The sequence below is a fragment of the Ursus arctos genome, unplaced genomic scaffold (genome assembly GCF_023065955.2).
Source record: "Ursus arctos isolate Adak ecotype North America unplaced genomic scaffold, UrsArc2.0 scaffold_14, whole genome shotgun sequence".
Classification (NCBI taxonomy): Eukaryota; Metazoa; Chordata; class Mammalia; order Carnivora; family Ursidae; genus Ursus; species Ursus arctos.
Window position 1 is genome coordinate 3,756,101 of NW_026622808.1, and position 18,326 is coordinate 3,774,426.

The following is an 18,326-nucleotide window of genomic DNA, read 5'->3' on the forward strand; positions in this document are numbered from 1 at the left end:
TAGAACTTTCATTGTGTAATTGTATAGAACGTTGTTTCTTGTGTAGAATATTGTGTCTCCATGTGAAACTTACTGCCGCACACGAGGAGCTCTACATCTGTGAACTTTAAACAATGGAGCTTTATGCTTCAGATTCCAGATTTTAAATTATATCCCATCCCTAATTAAAAAATATATCACTGGAAACTTTTGTAAACCGTATTGAATTTCTCAATCCATATGTCTCCTCTGGCTTATGAACCTTTGCATTTCACAAATCACCACTCATGGTAGGTGACTCATGGTTTGACAAACATGGGTTTAGATGCCTCAAGACTTCAACATAATAGGTGTTGGGTAAATATATGTGGTAATTCTACACTTGGAATTCCTTGGTTGAAGGACCAAGTGAGTCTCTAGCTTTTATTGTCAAGAATTAAGAAAATCCAAGTAAGAGTGGCCCAAAGCCCACTTGAAGTTTCTTGCTGAAAGAAAACTGACAAGATTATTTCTAGATTTGACTGGAGAAGAGGTTAGAACTGAAAGTAGCCATGAGAATCCTAAGGTCTCAAGTTGCTTTGAATTTGCATTTTTGAAAAACAGTGTTTAACTTTCAAACTGAGGGGAAGAACAGCAAGTGATTATTAAGGTTTCTTTTTCACCACCACACTCCTAAGCTTGGCCAGTACAAGGTATCTGGGGACTGAGGAAGGGAAGAATTAGGAAAAGGTCAGGGAGCTAGGGTTGTGTGGGCCACCACCATGGCAGCGGGCAGCTGTTCCACCACATGTGGAATGAGTGTGTTTCAATTTGACCACAAGTCTACAAATAGATTATTTTGTGGTTTGGGGACCAAAGGCCTCTAGACATAGCTATTTAAATACTCATCGAATGATTTTTTTTTTTTCTGAGATGGTTATAGAATTGGATCTGATTTATTTTTCCTTTTCAGTAAATGGGTCCATAAATATTAACCCCCAAACAGAATGATGTTTACATGCTGAAAAGTATGTCATAAGCTGTGGCATCTTGACTTTCTGGGCTAACAATAACCAAAAGTTCTAGACAATAGAATGTTTTTCAACCAGTAAAAAGGATGAAGTACATCTATAAGTTCTAACAGGGGGAGAGGGCAGAAATATATATTTTTAATGGGGTGCTTGGTGGCTCAGTCGTTAAGCGTCTGCCTTCGGCTCAGGGTGTGATCCGAGGGTCCTGGGATCGAGCCCCGCATCGGACTCCCTGCTCCGCTGGGAAGCCTTCTTCTTCCTCTCCCACTCCCCCTGCTTGTGTTCCCTCTCTCGCTGTGTGTCTTTCTCTGTCAAATAAATAAATAAAACCTTAAAAAAAAAGAAATATATATATATTTAAAAATGTGTGTTCTAAATAATACATATAATGATTAAGATAATCATATATTTGTATTTAAAAGGCTCTGTTTATATGTATAAGTGGCATATAAGTAGATGCATTTTTAAGGTAGCTTTAAAAACGATACATATGTTGGCATATAATAGGAAAAATCTGGAAAGAAACAGCTATTGATGAACTATTCAATGTTCAAAGTGTTCACTTTTGGGGGCAGGATGCATATTTATCTTTTACTTTATATAGTCTTGTGGATTAGTAGTTTAAAAAGCTCACATTTATTGGACATTTATTTTGAGGCCAGAACTGTGATAAGTATTCCAAATACTTAGCATTGTCTTACTTAGCCCTTATAACTGCCCTAGAATGTCTATATTGGAGGTGCCCAGAGATGGCAAGTTGCCAAGAGAAGGGAGCCAGGTATTTGCCTTGAGCGATGTTTGCTTACCAAGCACACTGTTGTTATACAGGTTTTGTGCTCATTTAGGATGACTTGGTAGGGGAAATACTGCCAAGTAATACCTTGCTGTTAATACCTCTCATAATAACCCAGAGAAGTAACTACTACTATTATTCCCAATTTAGAGATGAGGTAACTGAGGCACAGATAGGTTAAGTAGTTTGCCCAATGCCTCCCAGCTAGTAAACAGCAGAGCCAAGATTTGAGTCCCTGTTAAAATGCATAGTTTAGGCTCTTAATTTAGATTTGTTACAAGATAATAATAACGTAAATTTAAATCGTAATTTTAAAGAATTTCAGAAATTCAAGTTGCCAGTCTAAAAAAATATAATTTTTAGTATATTCTAGAAACAGAGGTGGAAAAAAATATTCTTGGGACATATTATCACTGGTAAAGGTGGATATCAAATTAGAACAAATACCTACTATGTTAGGGAATACCGCTACTAAAAATCAAATGTAGCTTTTATTTGTAAATTTTCACCAAAGGTTAATTTATGTGACTGTCTGTTTTTACACCCCCCTCTTTTAAACAGGAGAGATTTACAAATAGTATTTGAGCATCATGGAGCCTTTAGGTTCTACGTTAACAGCAACTTATGCCCACCCTAGACCAACACCAACCAACTTTCTACCAGCCATCAGTACTATGGCATCAAGCTATAGGGACCGCTTCCCCCACGACAATTTAACCCATACCTTAAGCCTTCCTTGGAGACCAAGCACATACTACAAGGTAGCCTCCAACTTGCCGACCTTGGGTCCGTACTGCACCAGATCCCAGAAGGTGTGCGAGAGCACCATGCTTCCCTTTGTTTCCAATAGAACCACTCTTTTCACGAGGTACACTGCTGATGATTGGTACAGGTCCAATTTAACCAACTATCTAGAATCCAACACTTCCCGACATAATTCAGAGAGACTAAGGGTAGACACATCTCGCCTGATTCAAGACAAATATCAGCAAACAAGAAAAACTCAAGCAGACTCCACCCAGAATTTGGGAGAACGAGTCAATGACATAGGATTTTGGAAATCTGAAATCACTCATGAGTTGGATGCAATGATTGGAGAGACAAATGAACTCACTGATGTTAAGAAAAAATTGGACAGGGCTTTGATGGAGACAGAAGCCCCTCTTCAGGTAAATATAAGACCTTATGATAAAAGACACTACATATTTGTATGATTATAATCCACTGGTTGAATTACTGTGGTTATTATCTGTCGAATTATGTTTCATTTTACTTATAGAAGCCAACCTCCTATTTGTACATCTGTAACTACTTTCAGTAATTTGTAAAACCATGACCTGTTTTACACATTCTGCAGAACAATCATTTAAGTAGAAAGAATCTGAATGCAAAGCAAAGGAGGTTAATTAGAGAGACACCCTTAGGGTCCACAGTGTTTTATGTTGAGAATGCCATCTTCCCATTTATTAAAAAGGCTGCCTGGGCATTGCTGTCCCTGGATTACCGTATATAATATTTGAGGGGGAAAAGTACTATTCTTTTAATCTGTGTCATGAAATGCCTCCTGTGCATATATTATGATTCCTTTTTAAGGCACAGTGAAATGATCAGTGAGACCATCTTTGGAAATGGGGCGAGTTTGATTGAATAGGGAAATGGGCCTGAGGTTAAGCCAGTCGTTAAGGTCATGGAGGCAGCATTTTAGTTTGTTGCTGGCCTCTGGCTACCGCTCTCCCCACTGAGTGTGTGACTGGGGGGGACTCCAACCCCATTCAACCCACCACCATTGAAAGAAGACATTCTGTATTTGAAGATGCACAAGTTACAGAAAGTATTTCAGAAGGTGTATATATATTGATGAAGCAAACACCATTTTTCTTCGTGTTTGTATGACCTATTTCCCATAGGATAAGCATTTGCCGTGGTCTTTATTATGGCATCTGTAGCAGAAGAGTTCAGAGAATTAAGGAGCTAGAAGTCTAGTGGGTAGAAGAGTTTGTTGGAGACCCCTGAACATTGTTACTTCTTATTCCGCACCCTTCGCCCTGTCCCCCACCAAACACAAGCACACACAAATACACACAACCACCAGAAATCCCAAGAAAGGATTTCTCGAATGACGTTCTTTTAAATTAACTCATCATGAGATGATTTTCAGGTTCAGAAGCCCTTCGTGCTCTGGCTCATTTTGAGGATTCCTGGTCTATTCTGCACCCCACCTTACCCACTTCACTTTAGAGTATCCTTAAAATGATAGCCGCTTACCCTCTGAATTTCTGGAGGACATCCAGTTTCTTCCTTTCAGTGAGACAGGTCTAATTTCTATTTTTTTCTGCATTTCGTGTCCAAATGTTCTGTGTTCGAGTATTTACTACCAGCACAGTGTACGAAGGTCCTGATTAAAATTAGAATTAGTCACATAAACAGATACATCTCAAAAGGGAAAATCCAGGTGATCAACTAACATAAGAAAAAAAGTTAAAATTCCCTAATAAAAAAAAGTAAATTAAATCAATGAGGGATCCATCTTTGGTGTATCATACTTGCGACAGTGGAAACTGATGACATCTAGAGTTGGCCAAAGTGAAAAAGATGGATACCTTTCTCTGTAGCTGGTAAGATGCGTAGAAGCCTAGTAGACAGTAGGTTAGTAGAAACTTACAAAAAGCAGTTTAGTAATATACATGAAAATTATCAGAGTTCCCTTCAACTCATCAATTCGTCTTCTAGTAAATGAGTTTTACTATTAAAAAATATACATTCACTCAAAGATTTTGTTCAACAATATGTTGTCCAGATTACAGTGTATGTACTATTTTATGTTGTGCTGAAAAAATTAACATTATACCATCATTCCATGTCATGAAATAGTTTTTGAAAAAAGCATTTTAACATTTGCATAATGTTCTTTCATACATAATTTATTGTTAGCAATCCAAGCTGTTTTCCACTGGAGTCATTAGCACACTTTGTCTCAAAGAATATTTTATGATCGGAGCCTACCATTTAATGTCAATCCTAAAAAGGCATAATATAAAACTGTAAGGACATTACAACCTCTGTTTTGTTATAAACAGCAAACAAAACAGTGATAGGAGTATGACTAAATCATTTTCTACTTTTCTATATTTTTTCTCTTTAATGGGTAAGGCACCCTACTTTTGTAATTAGGAAAACATTAAATGGTACTTAAAAGTAATCACGTGGGGGGCGCCTGGGTGGCACAGCGGTTAAGCGTCTGCCTTTGGCTCAGGGCGTGATCCCAGAGTTCTGGGATCGAGCCCCATGTCAGGCTCTTCCTCTATGAGCCTGCTTCTTCCTCTCCCACTCCCCCTGCTTGTGTTCCCTCTCTCGCTGGCTGTCTCTCTCTGTCGAATAAATAAATAAAATCTTTAAAAAAAAAAGTAATCACGTGGATTTTTGGAAGCACAAATATTTTGGCATCTTTAAAGATAATAATTTGTTTCTTCCTCACTCATCTCAGTAGAAAATATTTGGAAATAATATCTTGAAAACTATGTTTCAGGTTCTTATTTCTGTAGAAGAAATTAATGCTAAGTAATTTTCTCAGATGCCAATTTGTAGGAATCTAGTAAATGCCATATGCTTGATTGTGTCACTTTTCCAGATTAGAATTTTTTTTCCAAACCACTTTGAAGAACAAATGCTTACCTTTTAACTAGCAATAAGGATTTATTTAGTTGTTATGGTGGGTCTCATGGCGGATTTTCGACAAAATGGCTCGAAGAGTTGGTAAGTCGGTATTGGGAGTATCTGTTGACTTGTTTTAGAACCAGATCCTTAGAGCTGCTCGTCAATGATTTCAGTTACTTTGTATTAGTGTTTTTCCATTATTCGTGTATCTGTAGGTAGCCCGAGAATGTCTATTTCATCGAGAGAAGAGAATGGGGATCGATCTAGTTCACGACGAAGTGGAAGCCGAACTCTTGACGGTAAGTGTGGTCAATAACAAGAAATGTAGCTGCAGACATGTGCTTAATGTGTAGAAAGAGACCAAAAAAAAAATTATGTTATATGAAGCCATTTTAAGTAAGAGGTTATAGTATCAAATGTTTATAGCATTTAGAAAAGATTTTCTTTTATTATGAAAGTAATAGGTGTTCATTGATATTCATTGAATAGATGTTCATAGAATTCAAAAGATACAGACTAGGTTAAAGAAAGGGAAAAACTGTGCCTTTTTTGGTTGGATAAATGCTCAATGATGTGTATTCTTAAATATGGTTGTAGGGAAGGCAGCACTGTTCTTTTTAAAGACTTAATTTTTTTTTTTTTAGAACAGTTTTAGGTTCACCACAAAATTGAGGGTAAGGCCTAAAGGTTTTCCATATAGCCCCTGCTAGGGCACAGCCTCCCCCATTACCAACATCCCCCACCAGAGTGGTACATTTGTCACCATTGATGAACCTACATTGATATATCATTGTCATCCAAAGTCTGGTATACCCTTGGTGGTGTAGATTCCATGGGTTTGGACAAAGGTATAATGACATACCCATCATTGTAGTATACAGAGTAGTTTCACTTCCCTAAGAATCCTGTGTACTCTGCCCATTCATCTTCTAGAAGCATTTATTCATTTAAGAATTGTGTTGGGGTAATTTTCCTATAGCATTATGTATATATATATATACACACAATATGCATGATTTTAATGCTTATGCTGTGTTCCACAATGTGAAAGTGCTACTATTTAAAAAAAAAAATCAATCCTCTCTTTTTGAATAGTTTCCCTATCTCAGTCCACCTGTTGTTTTCTTGTTATTTTAATAACACGGCGGTGTACAAAAATATTATTATTGATAACTATGTATTTCTGATTATTTCCTTAGAATACTTTTCAAGGAATGTAATGGATGTGTCAAAAGGCAGATGCTTTTGGGAGGTTTTGCTCTATAGCCAAATTGTCATCCAGAAGCCGACAGTGATATGTGCACTACTGTGCTGATTCTCCCGCTAAGCTCTCTTCCACCTCCACCAATTAAGTGTGACTTAGGTCTAAGTTCTCTGGCCTTCATTTGCCAGACTTATTCCCACAAGATCTGTGCCATTCCTTAGGATTTCAGCCACTACGTGCCTCAGCCCTTCCTAATCTGTTTTTCAGGCCAGACACTCTACTATGCATCAGTTCTTTGTCCCTAAGTCCCTGTCAAACGTATTTGTGTTGGTAAGCCTGCTACCCCTCCCTCCCCTTTTTGGTTCATATTCATGAAGCCTAAAAGTGTACTTTCCTTCTACCCCCATGCTATCTGCCTTCCCCTTCCTACTGATGGTACCAAAGTTCTCTAATCACTTGTGGCATGGCTTGCTGACTCTCTCCACCTTTTTGTAATCAGTTTCCGGTTCCTATAGATTGTTCCTCTCCTTTCCATTCTGTTGTCTCGAACCATTATTCAAAACCATCCTTTCCTCCTTCAGTGCTGGTTAATGTGAAATCCCCAAATATCTTCCCCTTCACTTGCATCTGTACTACCATGATCACCAGTGGTTCCAGCCGCTAGAAACTCTTCCTTGACTCCGAAATGTCTATGACCTTCCATTGACTGCCTCTCACTCCTTCTCAGTCCCATTTCCTACTCTGACTTGCTGAATTTCTGCAGCAGGAAATCAACTCACTATCCCTGAACCAGCATGGCTGGGTCTCACCCGTTTGCCTTTCTGTGATTGGTCCTTGGTTAAAAAAAAAAAAAAGAAGAAGAATCCTTGGTAAGAAAGTAAATATTATGAGCCAGCAAGTTGGTCATCAGTAATATTATCCTCATAAGTCATCAGGGTCCCTTTTAACGTTGCATTAAATTATTTTTAGTGACCTATTGCATTATGCATGATAAGTAGAAGTTCTTTTTCTTTGCTTTTTGCTTTCCTCTACTGTGTGGTTCTCCGAAAGAAATTTGAGTGGAAATAATAAATTCAGGAAAGTTTTGGCCACTACACAACAGGCTATGCAATCTATTTTGTAAAAGCTACAGTGCCTGTTGCTGCACATGAGTGATTAGGAACAAGATCCTGAATCAAGTAGCTTTATGGGGATGGGTCGATAATCTGCTGTTTCTTCCTTCCCTGCCTCTGATGAATCTCCCATCTTGAAATAATCTCTTATCTACTCAGTCATTCTAAAGGGGGAAGAATTTACCGGCAAATATCCCCTGGCCTATTGTTCTCACCGATCCTGAGATGTTTTGTATCAAGTAAATGATACATTGGTTCTAACAATTCTTAACTTCATGAGAATATCTCTTGGTATTTAAAAGACTTTTTCTTTCTTTTTTTTTTTTTTTGACTTTACTACTTCTAGTGTATTAATCTAGCTCTCAAACCTGGCTGAACCTTAGAATCACTTGAGGAAGGTTTTAAAAACATCAATGACTGGGTCCCACACCCAGAGATTGTGATTCAAGTCTGGAGTGGGAGCAAGGCATTGGTATTAAAAATATTCCCCATTTAATTTTAATGAAGAGCCAGAGTTCAGAAACACTACCAGATATTGCTGATAGAAGTTAATGAAGATCTCAATAAGTGGACATATCATGTGAATGTACTAGAAGACTTAAATAATGTTAAGGTGGCCGTACGTCCCAACATGGACCACAGATTCAACAGAATCCTCATCAAAATCCTAGCTGACTTCTTTGTAAAAATTGACAAGCTGATCCTGAAATTCACATGGAAATTCAAGGGACTCAGAATAGCCAAATTAATATTGAAAAAGAAGAAAGAGCACCCACACTTCTTGATTTAAAAACTTACTACAAAGCTACAGTACCCAGACAGTAGTGCTGGCAATAAAGATAGACATATAGATCAATGGAATAGAATTTGAGAATCCAGAAATAAACCCTCCCTTTTACAGTCAATTCATCTTCAACAAGGGTTGCCAAGACGATTCAATGGGAAAGGAATACTCTCAACAAATGGTGATTGGACGGTTGGATGTCTGTGTGCCAAAGACTGAAGTTGGACTTCGACGTCACACCATATATAAAAATTGAATAAAAGTGGGTCAAAGACATAAGTGTAAGAGCTGTAATTGTAAAACTCTTAGAAGAAGACATAGGCATAAATATTTGTGACACTGGAGTAGGCAATCATTTCTTAAATCTGCTACCAAAAGCACAAAGCAAATACAATGTAAGAAAAAAGCGAGAAATTGATCATCATTGAAATGACAAACTTGGGTACTTCAAAGAACATCATCAGCAAAGTGAAAAGACAATCCATGGAATGGAAGAAAATCTTCTCAAATCATATATCTGATAAGGGACTTGTATCTATAATATATAAAGAACTCTTAAAACTAAAGCGAAAAATACCCAAATAACCCAACTTAAAATAGGCAAAGGATTTGAACAGAGAGTTCTCCAAAGTGAATACACACATGGCTGATAAGGACAGTAGAAATGCTCATCATTAGTTCATCAAGGAATGCAAACAAAACCACAATGGACTACCACCTCACAGCCCATCGGATGTCTATGCTCAGAAACATAGTTCATAGCAAGTGTTGGTGAGAATGTGTAAAAGGATGCACCTGCTTTGGAAAACAGTTAAACATAGAGTTGCCATATGATTCGTAGTTCCACTCCTATGTATCTGACCAAGAGAAAAAAAAAGTTCACGCCCGCACAAGAACTTGTACACGAATGTTCATAGCAACACTATTCATAACAGCCATTTAGAAACAACACAAATGTCCGTCAGCTGATGAGTGATATATAAAATGTGGTGTAACCGTCAATAGAATGTTATTTAGCCATAAAAAGTGCTGAGACATTCTACTACATGGATGATCCTTGGAAATTTATGCTAAGTGAAGAAGTCAGTCACAAAGGACTGCACATTGTAGGATTCCATTTCTACGAAGTGGCCAGATTAGGGAAATCTATAGACATTATTTCCACTCTTCCACCATGATTATAGTAGATTAGTGGTAGCCTAGGAGAAGCAGGCTCAGGAGGTTATAAATTGGGAGTAACAGGGAAGGGGTATGTTGTTTCTTTGGGGGGTAATGAGGATATTCTACAATTGGTTCTGGTGATGGTTATATAACTCTGAATATACTAAAAACCATTGAATGATACAAATACATGAGTTCTATTGTACATGATTATAGCTCAATAAATCTATTTTTTAAACAACCACCACCACTGCTTTAGAGGCTTAATATTTTTATTTTTAATTTTAATTTTTTTAAAAGATTTTATTTATTTATTTGACAGAGAGAGAGACAGCCAGCAAGAGAGGGAACACAGGCAGGGGGAGTGGGAGAGGAAGAAGCAGGTTCCCAGTGGAGGAGCCCAATGTAGGGCTTGATCCCAGGACTCCGGGATCACGCCCTGAGCCGAAGGCAGATGCTTAACGACTGAGCCACCCAGGCGCCCCTAGAGGTTTAATAGTTTTTAGACCAGTAGCAGAGGTTACTTTATCTCAAAATACCTAAATCTGCACTTCAAGTAATGATTCGTCAATTGAGGGGTGCCTTGATCATTGCCAACTAATTCAAGTAATGAGTGTATCCTTAGGTCACTCACAGTAGTGATATTAGCATATCTTTTCTTTTAACCAACACTGGTCTAATTTTTTGGAATAAACTAAATAAACTTTGGCAAAGAAAAGAAGTAGCCGTAAAAGGCCTGCTTTTGAAGAAGGTGGCAGCATTGAAATATTTTCTCATGAGTTCTGTTGACTTTTACATTCAATCAGTGATATTCACCAAATTCATACAGAATGGCTTCCCTTGGGGGATTGATCAGGGTACCATCTTTTTGGTCCTCCCAGACCAGGCTAACTCCTTGAACTTTTTAAAGCCAGATGAACCTTGAGTACAGATTAATAGATAAATTAACACTGGAGACAGTTCCAAAGGTCTTTGGTTGTAGGCATTCCCTATTTCCATGAACCCTTCTGCCCCAACCATCTGACATTTATCATATGATGTTATTTAAATTCAAATATAGAAATTATTGTTGAATATTTTTTATAGCAAGGGTTTCATTAAATGCATTTTTTCCCATTAAAGTCCCAGAAATTCCCACTACAGGCATTGTGTATTCATAGTATAAAAGCTCACTAGGATTTTGGGTGTTGAGTAGTATTTTCGAAGCAGTATGCCTTTGCCAACACCTTAGTGAAATAGCTACACACACACACACACACACACACACACACACACCAAGCCATAGAGAAAGTTGAGGATGAACAACACCAAAAACAAAGACTCCCCATGGTGAGAATGTGCAAGAAAGCTTTGCTACCTGTAAGGACAGGGGGAGCCTTGATGACAACATGAGGTGGGAATGTAGTATTTCACTTATTCCATTAATTCAGAGGATCAAAGGATGAGTTGGTAGGGTTATCACTGAAATGAATTCCAGGCATATTTAATATTTTCATGTGAAGCAAAGAAAGAATAAGACTATATAGTTGAGTAGTAATTGACATTGGAGTGGGGAAGACCTTTATAATCAAATGAACAAAAGTGGAGACCAAAAGAGGATATTTAATAAACTTGACATCATAGAAATCATGAATGTCTACATGTCAAACTCGCTATGCAAAAATAGGCAAGGGGCAAACTGGTTTACAATGTACATATATTTTTATATTATATATATTTATGTATATATTTATGACATCTATGATAGGAAATGATTGAATTTTAAATATAAGAATCCTTGGGGTGCCTGGGTGGCACAGTGGTTAAGCGTCTGCCTTCGGCTCAGGGCGTGATCCCGGCGTTGTGGGATCGAGCCCCCCATCAGGCTCCTCTGCTATGAGCCTGCTTCTTCCTCTCCCACTCCCCCTGCTCGTGTTCCCTCTCTCGCTGGCTGTCTCTATCTCTGTCAAATAAATAAATAAAATCTTTAAAAAAAAAAGAATCCTTATAAAGTAATAAGAAAAAACCAGAAAAAGTGCAGAAGCAGGTAATTCGCAAAAGAAGAAAGTTGAATGATGAGCAAATATATAGTTAAAATATTAACCTGCAAATTTCACGAAGTTTATTGTTTGGGGGAGGGGTCCTATCACACTGGCAAAAATGGAGAGGATTTGGTAATGACCTCTTAGTAGGTGAGGTGAGGAAGCGTACTCTCATTTATTGTTGTAAATGGGTACGACTTCTCTGAAGGCAATTGGCTGTATTTGTCAAAACCTGGGGAAAATCACACCCTTTGGTGGTGTGTAAACATTTACTGAGGTTGTTCATCATGGTAGAGTTTAATGTCATGGGAAGATGTTCGGGTTTAAAATGAAAAGGTGAGGGTCACCCGAGGTGGCTCGGTCAGTTAAACGTCCCACTCTTTTTTTTTTTTTTTTAAAGATTTTATTTATTTATATGACAGAGAGACAGCCAGCGAGAGAGGGAACACAGCAGGGGAGTGGGAGAGGAAGAAGCAGGCTCATAGCGGAGGAGCCCGATGTGGGACTCGATCGTGGAACGCCGGGATCACGCCCTGAGCTGAAGGCTGACGCTTAACGACTGTGCTACCCAGGCGCCCCGGCCATCCCCCTCTTGATCTCAGCTCAGGTCATGATCTCAGGGTCATGAGATCGAGGCCGGCATGGGCTTGCACTCAACAGGGAGTCTGCTTGAGATTCTCTTTCTCCCTTTCCCTCTGCCCCTGCTCTCTCTGAAAAAATAAATAAAATCTTAAAAAAATAAATAAATAAATAAAATGGAAAGGCGGGCCACAAAACAATACCTATAGTGTGATCATTCTGTGCTTGAAAAGTGAAAACAGTGACCATGTGTATTTTTCAATGTCTTCTTGGTGCTATTTTGGATTTCTAGACTTTCTAATGTGAATATGAATTACAGAGGGGAGCAAAAAAATGTTTACTTCAAACATCTCTGATACAATGCATGCTATGTCATAGTGTATATATCCTCGAGGCATCAGAATGCCATGCGTGGGGTCAAGTAGAGCAGCGTACAAACGTGTTTGTATGAGTGTAGGAGCTAAGCTGCGGGGCACAGGCAACAGAGGGAGGGCTGGCCTTCCCGTGTGGAAGTCAAGTTTCCATTTGGACCCAAGAGCTGGATCTATTGAGGATATATGCACTGCCAGAGGGAAGTCCTTTTTTGCCCCTTTCCCTCCCCAGTTTACTTTGTCTTGGAAGAATAGTTAATATAAAAGAAGCCTGCATTAAGTTCAACCCTACACATCACCAGAATTTATTTATTAACTTATTGTTATATTGTTTTAGTTAAGGGACAGAGATAAAAAAAAAAAGACAAATCCTCAGTTCTACTCCTTTCTCAACTTGTCCCATAATATAATTTTCCAGTAGCCCTATAAAGGGGGGGAAACTCAGTCTAATGTTTAGATTGCAGTACCGTGAGGGCAGAGAGGTAAATAAGTGTGTGTAAAAATTGTTTTCTTGTTTTACTCGACGATTTTTCCAGGAACGGTTTTCTTTGTCGATGTTTTCTTACGCTGTTGACTTTGGATGTTATATCCGATGATGAAAACATTAATGTGTTTTTTTTCTCAATTGAGTAGGAAGTTGATATTATTCTGTGTTGTCAAGAAAGGATGAAGCTGCATTTGGATAAGGCCATTGCTCAACTTGCGTAAGACCTTTAACTCTATATACAACTTAAGATCTTTCTCTCTCTTTTTTTTAAAGATTTTATTTATTTATTCGACAGAGATAGAGACAGCCAGCGAGAGAGGGAACACAAGCAGGGAGAGTGGGAGAGGAAGAAGCAGGCTCATAGTGGAGGAGCCTGATGTGGGGCTTGATCCCGTAACGCCGGGATCACTCCCGGAGCCGAAGGCAGACGCTTAACCGCTGTGCCACCCAGGCGCCCTTCAAATATACAAATAAAATCTTAAAAAGATAATTTTGAGATGCTACAGAAAGGATTTCTGCCCTCAGTTGGAGCATGGCTAAGCTTTCTTTTAACTCAAAAGACTTTCTTTCTTTGAGGAGAGATTGACTTGTATGTATTCAGCCCGACAGCTGGAAGAGTAATGAACTGTGGCTCATTGTGATGATTATTTCCATAACTCCTCTAAGACTCAGCCTTCTCTGATTTCCCAGGGACCCTGGTACCTGCTCCCTGGTGCTCTGGTCACACCATGGCAGCCCTGTAATCGTTCACCCATCCTACTCTCTCCCAGAATACAAATCCCGCTTTTCTTAACAACAGTAGATAGTAGGTACTTAATATTTACGGTAGGGATTGGGGCAGGGGAGAATAATAATCAAAGGAAGGTCTTAAGCAATGAGAACAGCTGTCAGCATAGAAGACACATTGGCTGAGTGTCTTTCCTAACATTACTAGAAAGATGAATGTTCATCTGGCTATGGCCATGGAAAGCAGCATCAAATATGTCACCCAAAGGAAAGGATGCTTCTGCTTCTGCTGACATTGTCAAGGATAACGTGTGAGACCCCAAAAGGAGTAAGTGTTAGAGAGGTATCAGTTCTGCTTGCTTTGTTTGCCCACTGTACCCATCAGGGTTGATACTCTGCAGGTCACCGAGGTTTAGATGGCTGGGATCTCTCTCGCTGTGTTTGGAGGGGGTCAATAGCAGTGTTAAGGATAGGTAGAAGATTAGTTAAGGAAGACTGACTACCCATGGTTTGGTTAACTGTACAGTTTACATGAGCTATAAATACAAGACAGTACAGTTCTGATACTACTTTTTGGCTTCTGCTCCCTAGAAATCACAGAACCACAGCTTAGTGTGGTTCACAGAATGGGGTCTGTTCTGTTTTCTTTGGGTCCAGTTCCTATTCCTATTTTGTTTTATAACTAAAATCTGCGGCTCCTCCTCCATGTTCTTCATTCTTCTTGCTCAGATTGTTCTACTCTGGAACACCACATCTTCATATCAGTCTCTGTTACAAACCACCTCATTCCCGGACCTGTTCAGGTCTTTGCAGAAAGTTCCAGCTCCATGTCTGCACTTGTGTGGAATCTTCAATGGTGATCCTTTAAAGACCTTGGTTTTAATTTAATATGCAGTGGATAAAATGCCTACCTCATTTCCTGGGATGGATTCTCCAGGATTTATGGGGTCCTTACCGAGGTCATTGGGCTTGGTCCAGGGAAGGCGATGGGAGGAGGGCTTTTCAACTCTATGTGCTTTGGAACACCCAATGAAGGCCTCAGTTTGGACCTCAGTTGAAAATGGAATGTCGTTAGGCATCAACATGGCAACCAAGATTTTTCCCATCTTGGGCTGTAAGACAGGTGGAGGGGGTGCTGCCTCAAGCGCTTTCCTTAAGGAGGTTCTGAAGTAAGGTCAGAGGAAGTCAAGGGTGTGTCAGCCCAAGAGAGGAAGACTATGGGGCATCTTGGTCCCAGACCACAAATGAGAAAGGCCTTTAATCCCAGAGTTTCAACACAATAACATTGAGATGGGAGATTGAACACAAAAATAACAAGGGGAGGCAGCTTTCTCATCTTTCCTCTCTTGCACATGTTTTAGAATTCACAGAAGTGTTTCAGGATTCACAAAATGCAGGCTACTGGCGTGTTGCTACCGTCATTTCTGTTTCACACAAAGAGATGAGCTCTGATAGGTCAAGTGACTTAGGTATGAGCTAAGCTAAGGGGAAGCTGCAGCTGGAATTAATCTATTCAATTCAATGTAGGCTTTAGCAAGTGGTTCCTGGATGCCAAGACCATTTTGGGTGCCAGAAACACTGAAATGATGATCATCTTGTTGTCCTGCTTTTTCAAATACTATCTAAGTGCTAATGATTGCCCCATTTTTATTTCCATCCCAGACCTCTCTCCCAAATTCCAGCGACCTCTTTGGTATCTGCACTTGGCTGTTTAATGCATGCTCAAGCTCAGTGTGTTGCCTGAACTTCTGTCTTCTCCCAGCCTACCTGCACACCTCTGTTGATGGAATTCTGTTCCAATTACTCAGCTTCACCTCTCCTCCCCAACTAATGTTTAATCTCCTAGGGGAGTCTCTTGGCTCTCTTTAAAACATACTGAGAATCTGAACACTTGTCCCCTCCCTCACTGCTACCCTCTCGATCCAAGCCACTACTATCTACCTCTCACCTGGCTAATTGTACCTACCCACTAACGGGTCTCCCTGTCCCCTGCAATCTGTTCTAAACCCGGCACCAAATGATCCTTTAAAATTATAAGTCAGTGGTCTCTCACTTCACTCAGAGGAAAACTTGACTCCTTCCAATGTCCTCCAACAAGGTCCTGCATGATCAACTTCTTCTTCCTGCAAGTCTTTTTTCAAACATTGCCTCCTCAAGGAGTCCTACTCTGGCCATCTTATTTAAATCATCACTCACACTCTTGTTTCCTTTTTCCTGCCTTGTTTTCTGCATTGTTCTGCTAACAAACCACACGATTTGCTTATTCATTAGGGGTATTGCCTGTGTCCTTCCTGTAGAGTGGAAGCTTCTTTAGAGAAGAGATATTTGCTTTGTCCATTGATGCATTCAGGCTTGAACAGTGCCTAACAGGTAGTAGACACTCAGTAATTATTTGTTGAATCAGCTACTGCATGAGTAAAGACGTGGCTCGCCTGTCACCCATGCTTACTCCATGGGCCTATCTTTTTGGTAGTGAGCTGACAGGTGTCCCTCTGTTTGGCAGGGCAGGGAACAGCATGCATCTCAGAGCCTCTTCCTTCCTAGGAGGGTGGCTATTGGGGCAGATGAGCCTGGGGGCCCCTGATTCCTGATCTCCTTTCAAGCACTCTGTCTCCTGCCCCAGAGCTCAATATTGACACTGGTTTCTATCTTCTGGCAAACTTCTTAGGCCCCACGTGACCACCTGTGGCCCTTCATCCATATTTGAAGGGAGGCTGGCTATAAATGTCTCAGAATTTCTTGGGGGAATTGCACTCAAAGAATGGGGGAATTAGGGTATAGAAGAGGAAAAAGAAGAAGGAAAGAGAGGCACAGATGTGGACAGATTACTTTAAACCAGTGTCCCTTCTGGAACAGTGTTTGTGTTAGGAAGATGGGTCCCAGCCCCGGGGCTCCAGATATCCACCTTCTGTTTATCTACACCTCTTCTCCTCCAAGCTCTACCACATACCATGGGAGGGGCATTGTGGACAGGTTTCTAATTACTCGTATGTATGGACATCTCCAGCAGAGGCTCCTTTTAATTGGGAAACTGGACATTGTGTGAAAGAGGAGAGACACAGACAGCAGTAGTGGGTGGGTCCTAGCACAGAAGGGCAATTTCTCTTCCTCATATCAAATTGTTTCCTAAACCTGAAACTCCATTTTCCCACTGTGTTACAGAGCTAACCGAGCTTCCCAGCATGAGCTGGAGAAGGACCTGAGTGATAAACAGGCGGCTTACCGAATCGACGATAAATGCCACCACCTACGAAACACATCGGATGGTGTCAGCTACTTTCGCGGAGTGGAGAGGGTTGATGCGACGTAAGTCAGGCACGAACCACTTCTATGATTTCGATGTCATTTAGTTCATTCTCTCCCCCTTCAAAATGACGCAGCTTACAGGTTAAAACGGAAAACATGGGAAGATGTGGGGAAGATAAAAGACACACCCTGCTTTGGACAAGTTTTCAGTAAGCATGCATATTCCTCAGTCAGGCCTTGACACTTGCCTCCTCTATTGTTTTGTAAAAGAATATTTGTCATTTACACTTATTGTGGTGAGCACTGAGTGACATAGAGAATTTTCAGATCACTGTGTTGTACACCTGAAAGTACTAGGACATTGTAAGTCAACCGTACCTCAATAATAAATATTTTAAAAAGCTCAAAAAAAGAGAATATTTGTTGTTTGAATTTCTAGCTGTGAAAATAACAGCAACTCGAAGCAGAAAACCTAGAAAACACAGAAAAAGCGTAAAGAAAATAAAGTGTTGTCAGTGTGTTGGATGCCCTGGATTCCGTGGGGTACAAGCTGCTTGTTAAACTGGTTCTACCAATGGTTTCTTTGCCAGGGCTCTGGATGCAGTCTTGGGTTCACAGTCTTTTTCCAGCCCGTCCCCTTAAAAAAAATCAACTTGATCGATTGAGGTGAAATTCACTTACACTAAAATGTGTTTGGTCTGAGCGTACATTTTGGTGAGTTTTGACACTTTCTATGCCTGTGTAACCATGACCATGGTCGAGATGAAGAATGTTTTTGTCACCTCAGAGAGTTCCCTTGTTCTCCGTCCCATGCTCACGCCCCTCCCCCGTTTAAAGTGACCCCCACATGGATTCTCTTTTGTGGGGCTGGTCACCCCCAAAGCAGCACCGTCTCTTAGCACTCCTGTAAATAGGAGCAGCATATGTCAACTTTGATTTTTAAATTCTTCAGTGTGAATCAGATTCAGACCCTATGTCCTAAGTGGTCCCCTTGAAATGCCCCTTACTTGGCTTAAGGTGAGCAAGAATCATCTTCCTCTTCTCCTTCTGGGGCAGGGGATGTGCTGTGATCAAACCACATACTCTGAGCACCTTGCCCTCCACCAAGGGCCTCCTCTATTTCCAGCATGAATTTTTAGCCATCCTTCATGGAATGTCAGGGTACGGAGCATGTAGGGGGTTATTTTGGGTCACTGTGG

The 18,326-nt window shown here is 40.1% G+C and overlaps 1 protein-coding gene across 1 annotated transcript in view; it reads left to right on the forward strand.

Moving 5' to 3' along the window:
- Positions 1–2,372: 2,372 nt before the first annotated feature.
- TEKT3 (tektin 3) overlaps positions 2,373–18,326 on the forward strand; it is a 29,069-nt gene continuing 13,115 nt past the window's right edge. Inside the window, exons 1-4 of the mRNA XM_026521035.4 lie at positions 2,373–2,951; positions 5,652–5,735; positions 13,302–13,372; positions 17,044–17,187. Of these exons, the coding sequence (XP_026376820.1) occupies positions 2,373–2,951; positions 5,652–5,735; positions 13,302–13,372; positions 17,044–17,187 (878 nt within the window). The remainder of the gene's footprint in view (positions 2,952–5,651; positions 5,736–13,301; positions 13,373–17,043; positions 17,188–18,326) is intronic.